The sequence below is a fragment of the Malurus melanocephalus genome, unplaced genomic scaffold (genome assembly GCF_030028575.1).
Source record: "Malurus melanocephalus ecotype Western Australia unplaced genomic scaffold, MMel_1.1 scaffold_28, whole genome shotgun sequence".
Classification (NCBI taxonomy): domain Eukaryota; kingdom Metazoa; phylum Chordata; class Aves; order Passeriformes; family Maluridae; genus Malurus; species Malurus melanocephalus.
In genome coordinates, this window is record NW_026623260.1 from 18,889 (window position 1) to 31,244 (window position 12,356).

Below are 12,356 nucleotides of genomic sequence, written 5' to 3' on the forward strand. Positions count from 1 at the left end.
TAAATTAATAAATGAGATGTTTAGAACCTCATTTGTTCTGTAGAGATACACTGTCTGATAATGTTTCAAGCCCCAGACAGAAGACAGACAAAGCAGACATTAACCACAACAAAATCAATTCCATGGGAACTTTTTTTAAGAGAAATGTGCTTTCTTTAAATTAGCTAGTTTTAAGGGGTCTGGGGATGTTGTGAATGAAGAAATGGGTAAAGGAGAAGGAAAAGATGCCCATTTTTGGTAAAAGCATTCAGTTTCTCAATAAGAATTTTGGATGAGAGAAGCAGTGAAAAAGTCTTTGCTGAAAGCAAATGGAAAACCCTACACAGACTGGAAGATTTGGGTACAAAAATAAAATGTTTTCCATACAAATTGAATTCCCAAAGAGGCATTTTTCACCAGCATTGTTTTACAATGGTAGGGGCTGGGGGTGGGCGCAGAAATAAAGCAAGTCTAGAAGGCTGAACATTCTTTGATGAAGGAGTCAGGATTTGGCTGAGAGTGCCCCAGACTCAGGGTTTAGCTCAGGCTGCTCAGAGTCACCGGTGATTAACTGGCCTTGTTGTCACAGGCCCAGGACAGCAGATCTTGGCTTACCATGGCTTTAGAACTCAGAACAACTCAGCCTTTCACATTCCTCTCATACCTCACATCTCCTCTAAGAGGAGGTAAATTGATAAAATCCTGACKGCATTTTATTTCCGTATTAAAAGATGTCAATAACATTAAATTACAGACATAGCTTGACATCACCCCTTTACATACATAACTGTAAATAACACACTTATAAAACAAAATTTACCTAAAATTATTGGACAGAAACCCAGTCTAAAAATTGGGTAAGGAAGGAACCCCCTCCTCCTGTGTTATATTTACAGTATCTTTGATTTATATCAAACATTTTTAAAAAGTATTAAAACAAAAATAATTAAGGCAAGCCAAATCCTTTCCTTGCCAGCACGCAAAGCTTGTCCGACTGGACATATTGAGGCTATCAATCGGTGGTGTGTATTTATAACCCAGTGCTCAGACAACTTGGAACGACAAATGCAAACAGCCACAAAGAAGTTACTTTGTTCGCTTGGCACAAACAAATCCCCAAGATGAAAAGCAGCCTGGCGTTTATTTTGGGCCAAGCTTCCTCATCTGACGATCCACGACGTGGCACAGAAAGGGCAATGTTACCAAAGGACATGAAGCACATGGAGATGCATCATTAGAGCAAACACAGACCAGGGTGCCAGATTTTGTTATTCTTGCTTCTTCCTTCCCAGAATGGATGTCACTTTCCCTCCGTTCTTCTCCTCAAAGCATGCTGGTTTGGAGCTTGGTTGTTTGTTGTTTGTTTTGTTTGTTTGTTTTTGGGTTTTGTTTTTTTTTTTTTTGGTGTTTTTTTAAGGACCAGGCTTGTCGGCACAGCCTGAAAAGCTCTTRGAGCTATAATTTAAAACTGAATTGTGTTGATTGAAAACATGGCAAGCATCTGACTGCAGACATGTCTGAAAACTTCCACATGCGCAGTCAAACGAGGACTGGTGAGGACATGGTGGGATTTGCCAGAAATACTAAAGCAABCTCTGTAGGCACATGATCCCCAAGCAGGCAGCCTGAGAAATGTCCATCTAGGGATGCAGTAGATTCCCTTAACTACTGAGCCATGAAGAGTTTGCTGTCCAAGCAAGTAAGGCACTGTGATGGTCAGGCATTCTTGAGAGGCTTCTCAGGACAGAGAGTTCAGATCCAAGATTGGAGGAAGAAAGCTCAGTGGGGTCCAGGCTGGTTTGATACTGATACCTCATTTATCCTCCAACATGACCAAATCATGAGAGAAGCAACMGAGGGRAAYRGAAAGAGTAAGAGAACTCCAAYAGAATGTTTAGCCACTGAAAATGCRGCTTCCTGGAAGKAGAGCACAGTGCCTTTTGTGGGGAGCTGGCTGAGAGAAAGGCAGCAAGCTGGCAGCCACCAACRGATAATGAACAGAGGCTGGAGGAGACCAGGGGCAGGTTGGTTTTAGGAACGCTGGTGTTGTTCCAGTTCCAAGGGAATATCTTGCCATCTTCCATGGCTCCTGCAGGGAAAGATCTGGTCAGGTGTCTAGTCCTTATCTCCCCGGGCAGACATGGACACTGAGCCTGGAGTCACATTGTCCCATGTATAGATAATGGAAGCTCAGCTGTTTGATGGTACAATGCCTTCATTCTTCTCATACCTGCATCTTCTTAGACATGTCAGGGAGCTAAAAGCATGAGAAAGTCTTAATAAAGTTCTAAACTTCTGATGACACTCAGGCTTTAAAAGAAGGGTCATAGGTGATTTGGGAGACTTTTCTCTCCTTTCACTTAAGAAAAGGATTTCTCACAGCTCTTTAAATACCAGAATAGATATGCATATATTTTTCAGTATATGGATTCAAATCCTTGGTTTCTTTGGCAAAAGGCCATATAAATTCTCATGCATTTGTTATTGCATGCTATAAATTTACTATTCAGAAAGAATAATATTTCATTTGCTTTATCRTCGGTGCCTCTAAAGAAGGTGAAAATAGATTTAAGTCTTTCATTSAGCATTGTGATGAGGGCAGAGAAAGAACATAAAAAGAAGCCAAAAGGACACTTAAAGAATTGATATAAGGCTCCATCAACTATAATTCAGTTGATAAACTTAGGTCTCCTTTGCAATTAATTACAATGCCAAGAGATTTGTTCTGTAAATTCTGTCCAGAACTTGGCAACACCATTCCTAAAGAAAAGAAAGCAAACTCCTAGGGGACTCCAGCAACACTTTCCATCTGAACAAGCAGAGTTTAATCTTACTCATGTTGGCTTTAAGGCTCTTCCTATTTTACACCGAGGAATAGAAATAGAGACAAGTCCAGCACAGGTAGGAGCAGTTCCTCAGTCTCTTCAGTTTACAGATTTGTGGGCATACACACAGCTTCACAAAGTGAAATCCATCAAGCCAAAGCCATTTCTTTGGCAGCTCTTTACTATCTTCAAAGTGAACTTATTTAGAGAGGACACTTAGAGGGATCTTACCTCCCTGTATCAGCCCCTAAATGAGGCAGGCTCRGGATTAAAAGAGCAGGAACTGGACTTCAGTAGGGGCAGAGAGCCAAGTGTGCTTGGTTTTTTGTGACAGTGTAGAGTGAAATCAAAGAGTCGTGCTGTTTGTGCTCTGGAGCTTCTCCAAAACTTAGGTTCAGATCCAGACTTGCCTCCATTTATCAACCTTATTTAGCTCAAAGAGTCTGACCATGTGGTTACCACCATATTAGTATCTGAGATATTAAGTTTATKCTACTGAAAAAATTTATGACTTGAAAGCTTGATCCTTGTCATTGGGGATCCAAGATGTGGACAGATGAAGCAATTTGCTCMGAGTCAGAAAGAGGATGGGTTACAAAGTTGAGGACTAAAGCAGAMCCCCTGAATCCCATGTTGTTGGCCAGTACCCAGGGGGATCCCTTCTCCTTTCCAGTGATTGAAAGATCAGTGAATTGCTGTCTAAATGCTTCCAGTGGGAACTGTCCAAAACACAGCAAATGGAATTTTTCACACTTTGACTAATGAAAGCTTGGCACATGGCATGACAAATAAAATCCTCGCTGCCAGCAGTACAGATATATATAAAATGATGTTTATTTCTACAGGGCTTGTGAATAAGCAAGACATTTTTCACCCATGAAAGGCAGTTTCTATGTGCATGTGTAAGTTTAGCAACAACAACAAAAAGTGTAAGTGATGATCCCACTGAACATCATCCCAATGAGATTTAAATAGTCGTAACTTTTTGCTTCTGAAAAGAAAGTCTGTCTTTTTACYTCACCCGACAAACTTCTAGGTTTATTGTGGCTATATTTCTCYGCTTTTGACAGAAAACCAGACATAATTCATCCTTTTGTTTCATGTTTAGAGACTAGCTATCAACACAGGGCTAGGCAYGTATAGAGAGAGATGCAACAAAAAGATGTGCTCAGAAAGCATAGAGCCTGCAAGATCTACTTCCACATGAAAACAAAGCTRGTTTCTAAAGAGTGGGGAGAGCTCATTCTTCTTGCCAAATTATGAYGTTTCTCTTATTTAGCTCTTTTTCCCCCGCTTTCTTGGTGGTCTCCACATGACCAGTGCTAACAAGAGGAGGGACTAGTCTTAACTTCTCATGCAGGTAGAACTTAAAGTGATTAGACACAAACTGGGACCAATGGTGTACCATAGACKCACTCCAAAACAATTTTTTCTCTTTGTCTGCTGAAAATGCTTGGAAAAGAGTGCACTGAAAAAAGCCCTGGAAAGAGAAACTTCTGTAATAAACTGATATTGGGATCCTACCACATAGATAAAAGATGACCTGACCATAGCCTTCCAGTTCACAGCAAACTTGATATCCCTTGGATGGCTCAGCAGACGAGCCTTTGTAGGCATTTCAGTCGCTTGCCATAGCATGAAATGTTTATTTTTTTCAAGTGCAAAAGGATTACTGGGACTATTTTAAATTTGTTTCAAAGAAACAACAGTAAAATTTATAGTTCTGCAATAATCAGAAGATATGAAAGAAGAGACAGATAAGTTGTGATGTGCTTTAGCGTAGCAGAGCATCGGGTTTTATTCGATTAATTCTTCCCTACAGCTTGTAATGGATATACACAGTGTGATTTCAGGGCAGGAGTAGCTTCAAAGTAGAGGCTGAGTATCACAGATCCAAGCATGCACAGCTGGRTCTCAAATGTATAAGCCACTTTGAGTCGCACGTGAGGAAGGAAAGGGGAAGATTACTATGATCTGAAATGTCAAAGCTTCTTCCACATGATTAAGTGCATTTACATGTTTTACTCAAACAAGCAGAAGTTGTTTCCAGGCAACAGAAAGAAATGAATAGGACTTCACACTAGGTATGTGGTTGTACAAGACATAAATGCAGTGGTCCTTGCCTGAGACTTCCTAAAAACAGGGCAAAATCATGATTTGGACAGAGAACTGGCAGTGTTACAAGAAAATWACAGGTATTGAAAAAGCTCCCTGTCATTTTCCTCCTGGGGGAGAGGACAAAGGATACAGCATAGAGATGGGTAGGATTCCCTTGCAATAACCACAACCAGATTTCTCAAAAAAGGAGGCAGCCAGAYTTCTCCTGCAGCAAATGCCCTAGAAGGCTGTAAGAGGGTAGCACATACTGGCTGTAGCACCCCCAGAAGCCCATTTATCAGGAAACACYGTCACAGGTTGTGTTGAAACCTGAAGAGAAGCCCATCCCCATGATGACCCTGCAAAAGCATTGCTGCAGTACTGGCATAAACTTCGAGCCTCAGGGTGTCTCAGCACCACCTGCACTAAAGCAGAGTCCTCCTCCTTAGTCTTGCTWAAAAGAACTTTATAACCTTGCAAGCAAATGCATTATTCACCCTTCTTAATGGACTCAGGATGACTTGGAAGGTCTCACCAAGTATTTGCACACTGGTCCAGAGCAGCAAGAGGATTRTGTTGGACTGCTATTAAAAAGCAGTACTGCAGGAGTCCTGAACCAAAAGAGTGGATGGCACAGGATGGATGAAATGAGGTCAGTGGCTATTGCAGAGTGCTAGCCCTGCAGCCTTCACTCCTGAGAGAGATGAACATCTGATTGCAATAGTGGAGGTCCACCTAACCCAGCTCTGGTCAGGTTAGATGAGATGCCTTCTAAACCTACTTGTCTGAGATTCATCAAACCCAATATACAAACTCATATGGCATTTTGAGATTAGGGAAATTCAGATTCTGGCCAATTTCTATTGTTAARCTCACAAAACACTGCGATAAATAATGGAAAATGCTTCAGCTGCTCTTTATTTAGGGCACTTTTACCATGTGACATCAGAAAATATTCCATGGTGGAATTTATTAACATAAAAATGGACTTGGTGAGACTTTGTGATCTATTAAACTTCCAGCTAACTAGACTTTTGTTTATCCAATCGACAGATGGTGTTTTTCTGAACTGGTTATGTTGATTCACAGCACTGAAGTGGTTACTGGAAAAAAGGACCATAACTTTAATAAGGAGCAGGCCCACACACACACAGCAAATGTGAGCCATATTCTACCAGCTTCAAAAGAAAAAAAAAGCAGCAGCTTTTACACCAAATTACCAAAATATTGGCACGTTTTGCATGTCTATTTTGTGTTCCAAGCCACTGGAATAGGAATGCTGTTGGCAAACGAGCTACTTCAGACATATACACAACATTATTGCATTTGCTTGGAATATTCTGCTTCAGGTTAGGCCAAAGACGCAGAGACTCCTCTTTCAGAAATGCCGTCTTGGAGGGCTGGTTTAGCTGCCTTATAATAAAGACTCATCCCACTTAAAAACCCCTCTGAGGCTTCTCATTAATCAATGCCAATGAACATAATATGATACCCAGGTTGTATAAATCAATGRCAATCTAGAAACCAGGAAAAGAAAATAGAGTGAATGACAATAAAGAGTGGAGCATTTAGAGGACTCTTGAGCAGCTGAACTCCCAATCATACTCCAAACATGAAAGAGGTTTCAACTGTTTATGGAATTAAGTGGAGCTTCTGGAATTGCACACTGAACTACRCTGAACAGGAAGAAATATTTTTGCTTATTAGGCCTCAAGGAGATAATCTATTGTGCTATAGAAACAGCTACAGCCTTGCTATGCAGCAGGGAGATTGCTTCTGTTCAGGTGGATGAACTGCTTTGAGATATTTTTTTTCTCAATCTCTCTGATTTAATATGCTTTAGGAATGGAACAGTAATCTTCTACTTAAGGTACAGACAGAAGAACTTGAAAAGATTGGATCCACCATACTTGTGGTAGGACATCAGAGGACAGGCTTCTGCCTCCATGGGCTAAAATTCAGAGTATTTTTGAGAGGATGGGAAAAAGAACTGAAAAGCATATAAGGAAGCATTAATAGCACTCACCTATCCCATGATCTTGTGTGTGTGTGTGTGTGTGTGTGCGTGCACATATATATATATAGATATATATATATACATATATATATACATATGTATATATGAACACACTAATATATATAAACACACACATAGCTACACACACCTTCTTAGAGGTGTGCATAGGTAATATTATATACATACACAGGCACAGACTAAACTTTTATACAGAGGGAGAATGCATTCCAGAGTCTGACACTGGGAAAGGTTTTCTTCAGCTATTTACACGCCTAGTCTCAGGCAGGATGTGGTCTGTCATTGCAGAGGCCACAGCACAAGGTGAGACTTTGCAAAATGTAATACAAGCTATTAATGCTGGTTGGTCTGCAAAATTCATACCTTGTTCTTAGGAGGGAGGATGTCAGGATTGAGGGGATTTTCTTCAAGCACTAGATTGGTTGTTTCTGCAATGCTGAGACAAAAGACACTGAACTGAACAAAGAGGCAAGGGAGTAGTGACTATATTGTATTTATTGAAACACATGAAAAAAGATGTGAAACATTAAAACCGATGTGAGAATTCAGCAGTTTCAGCATGACAGCCTTAAGTACTGGAGGCTTGTTCCTCTGACAATTGAGTGTTTCAAATCATGACCTGCACGACTAGCAACAATGTTTTATGCAACCACAACATCAAAATCATTTTTCTGCAGGAAAATCTATCTGCCAGACACATCACAGCACAGGTGTCACAGCAAATAACAAGTCATGGCATGACAGCTAGCGGTGCAACTGCTTTAGGCTTAATATTTTTTGAATACAGGACAGCTACAGGGAATGCCACCTGTGTATAAGAGTAAAGAAATCTAATTATCATCTTTAATTGGACTTCAGCAGCATGATCTAATGTTGAAGTTAGCCCTGCTCAGAGTGGTTGGACCAGAGACTTCCTTTCAATCTAAACTGTTCTGTGATCTGTAGCATACCAAAAGACTGAATCTCATCTTCCATCTCTGGCAGAAGCAGAAGACATCTTCAACTTCATTCATGGAAAAAGGAAAARCTGGGCTCTTACTTTTCCACTTTTAACACAGGACAGGTTTGTGGAGAGTCATTGGACCAGCAYAGTTCCTTGTGGCAGGAAAGTTGTAAGAAATGCAGACACTGAAATCCACTGGGAGCTTTCAAAAGAAAGTACACGATGGTGGAGACAGGGAAATACTTTTACATCACAGACCAACAATATGTTGKTTTTTTCTGTGAGGAAGGTGAGCAGAGAAGAGCATGTTCTTTAGAAGAAACATTACAGTTTCCTGCATGCAAATACTGATCCCTCACAAGCTGTTTTCTCTCAGATACAGTAAGCTTCTTTACCTGTAGGAAACACACTGTAATTACAGGTTCCGGTGCAAACTTCTCATTAACAAAGAAATCTACCCTCTACTCCATGGGATTTTGTTTTGCCTCATTAAAGGTATTGTTAAAGCCTCCACAAATATTTTTTATACCCACACGGACTCCTTATTTAATCTGGCTGTCTTCACTTCCTGTTTTAGCACAACTCACTTGGTAAGTTTTTGCCTCACCACACCCCTAAAGTGGTTGCCTTTAAGTGGTTGGTGAAATGATTAATATTTCTTTAGTAAAATTCTTTGAAAATTATACATGACATAAATAACAGCTAAAACTATTTATTATGCTTCCAAAAAATAATACAGCTTTTGTATGATTAAAAGCCAATTTGCCCATTCATTTTCTTAAAATTTGTTAAACCAAAATAACATAACCTTCCCTTTGCAGCTTAGCCCTCTTATCTCTTCAGAATTTTTCACAGTTGGTATTTTCCATTAGATTACTTCTAATCACAYTGTTATACTGCTTTTGCAGCCCTGGGTTTTTTTACAAAGCTTCTCCATTACCTAAGATAGGCACAAAACAGTAGCAGGTAGGGAGCAATACACAYTTTCCAAAGATCAGCAGCATTATTTAATGTTTTTGTAAATATTTACTTTAGACGCAAGCTAAATGTTACTTAAGATTTGTTCTAAACTGCTGTGTTTAAAARTAAAAAATCATGAGGACATATGGAACTCATCTGAAGGAGAAAAAAAATGTAACAATTTCACAAAAGAATTAATTTCTTAACTGTTACCAAAAAGTTGCCTTCATAAAACTTGTGGCATGCTTTTGTATCTTAGGTGGAACATCATGACACATCATGTGGTTTTGTGGTCTCCTCTTCCTACTGCCTGAAGCTCTGGCTGGAGTTTCCCCAACCTGACTGTCCCACCAAATCCGTACACACCCTCATCGYGCTCCCACTGGGATTTCTGTTCCTGTTCTGCTCTTCTTTTTTCCCCCCCCTTATTCTTAGTCATCTTACCACAAGCGGCATAAATCAAGGCGAGGCTGTGTTTTCACAGCTAGACAGTTCTTGCAACATCAGGGCTGAGTTCAGGGAAACAGGCTGGAAAACTTGTTATCCACACACACAGCACACACACACACACACACACACACACACACACACACCTGCCTTTTGGCTCATGGAAGAGGAGCACAGTGCCAAAGATGTTTGTTTATTCTTGCCCTGGCTGCTTTGATATGTACGCTATCGATGAGGGCAGTCACCTCCCTCACAGCACAGCACCCGGCTCTCAGCAGGGCCTCACATCCTCACAGACCTCCCAGGCTTCTTCTCCAGGGCGTGAGATGCTGGGTCACATCACTCATGGTGTCCCTACCAGCCTCCTGACAAGGCCCCTCTGTTTTTCCACTGCTTTGGAAGAGATTTGTGAAGGAGCTAGAGAAAGGGGAGACCAAGCCAAAGCCACTAAGCCAGGCAAGTGCAGCCACGTCACTTTGGAAGTGGCACTTGCTGAATGCAGGGACAGTTTGATCCAGCCAGAGCAAGTGCAGCTCCCTATTACAGTGTCATGACAGCATCAAGGCTGTAACTTTTAAATGGTTTGTGGCAGCTTAGGGAAAAGCAACAGGATCGTGTGTTGTGACTCTACTTAGCCCTTGTGACATCTGCTGGMACACGCACTGCACAACTTTTCCTGCTCTGGACCTTCATTCCAGGTGTGGGCACAGCAACCTACAGGGACTGTGCAGCACCCTGCACGTTTAGGGTAGATGGGCTGGGAGTGAGTGATAAAGCACACTTGGGAGAAAGGTGGGGCTGCTGCCGAGAGAAAGATGGCGTGGGCACATGCAGCCAGGCCCTGCCCTCYCCGTCCTTGTGGGATTGTGCCATCACACCAGCAATGCCAGGGAAGTGAGTTGGTGGGGAGGGCACATGAGAGCTCACTGCCTACAAAGCAACACACACAGAGCGGCTGTCACTCCATATCCCAACAGTACAGAGCCACCAGTACAGGTGACCCCAGGCCACCAGCACCCAGTGTGGCCATGATTCGCTTGTCTCACTGGACCATCCTGTGCTGCAGCGATGGGACACCCTGTGTGCTAATAAACCTTCTGCCTCTCTGTCCTTGTCTTTCCTTTACCTGAACCATATCTCTCAGGGTAGAATCAGAAAATGGAATATTTATTTGCAATATTATAAAGAACTAGAAACACAATGAGGAAAAGCCAGTTCCCTACTCCTAGTTCCCTACTGATTTTTACGTGTCTGGGAGGAGAGAGAATGAGTGCCATCACGTAAAAAGGAGCTGCTGGTTCTGACAGCGTGGTGAGGAGAATGCTCTCCTGCCAGGAGAAGTGTGCAGGGGATGCTCACACAGTGTTTCCGAARTGCCTTTCAGTAGCCTGTGTGGCTGCTTTTGTCCATCAGTCACCACGGCAACTGGTGTCCCTCACAATCTCCACGGGGCCCTCAGGAAGCCACGTTTACATCCAGGTGGGCCTGAGTCTGTCACTGCCCTTGGTAAAACCCTGCTCGATCCACTTTGAGTTTTGACAGAGCAATGATCATGCATCATAATAGTAATGACTACATTTCATCATGTAAATTTCAGTAGTTTTGATCATTCTCGATACACTGAGGAACTTGCAGGCTTTTGGCAAGGGTTTGCAGTCGGGCAGGTGATGGGAAAGCCAGGATACCCAGGATACAGATCGGTTCTGCGGCACACAGCAGGATGAGGGAGATACCGGAGCTGGGCAGTGACCTGGAGGGAGAATGGGCTATATCTGGCACTCTAACTCCCATTCTTGCCCAGAATGGATCGAGAGAGGCAGGACTTCTTGCATGTGACAGTGACAGACATTGCCAGCCTGTCCTCTTGCTCCGTAACCCTTTCAAACAGCAATGGACACGGGGAAGGTGGTGTGAATCAGAGCTGCCAAAGTCAAACAAGCGCCTGCTGCAGCGACCTCCAGACAGGGCTCCAGACCCCTCAGGGACCCTGCAAGTKCTCCCGTCACCAAGCATTCCCCCAGGTCGTGATGCTGAGACTTGTCGGTCCAGGTGGAAGCTGGATCGCTCACGGCGCATGTTTTTAAACTACATAAGTTTCCTTCCTTCCGTCCTCCTGTGAGACTGAGGAGGCGGGGGTCCCCGTGAGGACAGCCGAGGCACGGAGCACGGTGCTGCCCGCGCCGTGCAGGGGCCACGTCCTTGTCCTGCCCTCCASGCCGGGTTCGGAGGCGCCGCTAAAGCCGGACATGTCGCCTCACGCCGGGAGCCGCGCGGGTCAGCGCAGCCGGTGAGGGCTGAGCGGGGGCGCCCCAGGGCAACCCACGGGGAGCCGGCTGCCCTCGGTTCCTGCCCGGAACAAGCCGCGTCCGACTGACTCTGTCACATTTATGAATTTGGGGATGTCGGAAGTTGCCGGTTTCGCGCTGTTGGGGTTTAACGCGCGGGACGCGCCGCGCAGGTGCCGCGGGCCGGGCGGGCGAGGCGGGACCGCCGCCGCCCCTCAGCTGCAGCGCTATCGCCCCCTGGCGGCGGCCACGGGCGGCGGGAGGCGCGGGCGGGCCGGGGCGGCTGCGCGGAACTTTCCGCCGGAGCGCGGGTCCGGCCTCCGGAGCGGGGAGCGCGGAGCGGGGCCGGGGTGCGGGGGCCGCTGCCGCCCCGCCGAACACCGCTTGCCTTCCGCAAGGCGCCGCGGGTGCCCCTTCTCGGCCGCCGAATTAAAGGAAAAAAAAAATTCAAAAAAAGCTTGTTTTTAAACTTTTTTTTATTTTCTGGCTGCTCTCCCCCCCCCCTTCTCCCCCCCTCCGCCCCTCTCGTCCCAACCTCCTCCCGAAGCGGCGGGGCGGGAAGGAGCGTCTCCGGTCTGCAACACCAAAGCATGGCGGAGGCTGGCGATGAGAACCGTCCTCCCCAAAGCATCCAGCGCCTCTGACAAGCCCGGAGCCAGAGGGGGTGGGGGTGGGAAAGGGCGGGAGGGGGGAGAGCATGGGAGGGAGGGGGCAGCCAGTCCTTCCCCCTGCACTTGTCAGATGCAGATGGGACTGGCAAAGTTTGTTTGAATAAAAAAAAAAAA

The 12,356-nt window shown here is 44.4% G+C and overlaps 1 protein-coding gene across 1 annotated transcript in view; it reads left to right on the forward strand.

The window, feature by feature from the left end:
* Nucleotides 1-11,685: 11,685 nt before the first annotated feature.
* The window catches only part of TRABD2B (TraB domain containing 2B), a 249,856-nt gene continuing 249,185 nt past the window's right edge, over nucleotides 11,686-12,356 (forward strand). The window contains exon 1 of the mRNA XM_057390513.1: nucleotides 11,686-11,964. Within this exon, the coding sequence (XP_057246496.1) occupies nucleotides 11,686-11,964 (279 nt within the window). The remainder of the gene's footprint in view (nucleotides 11,965-12,356) is intronic.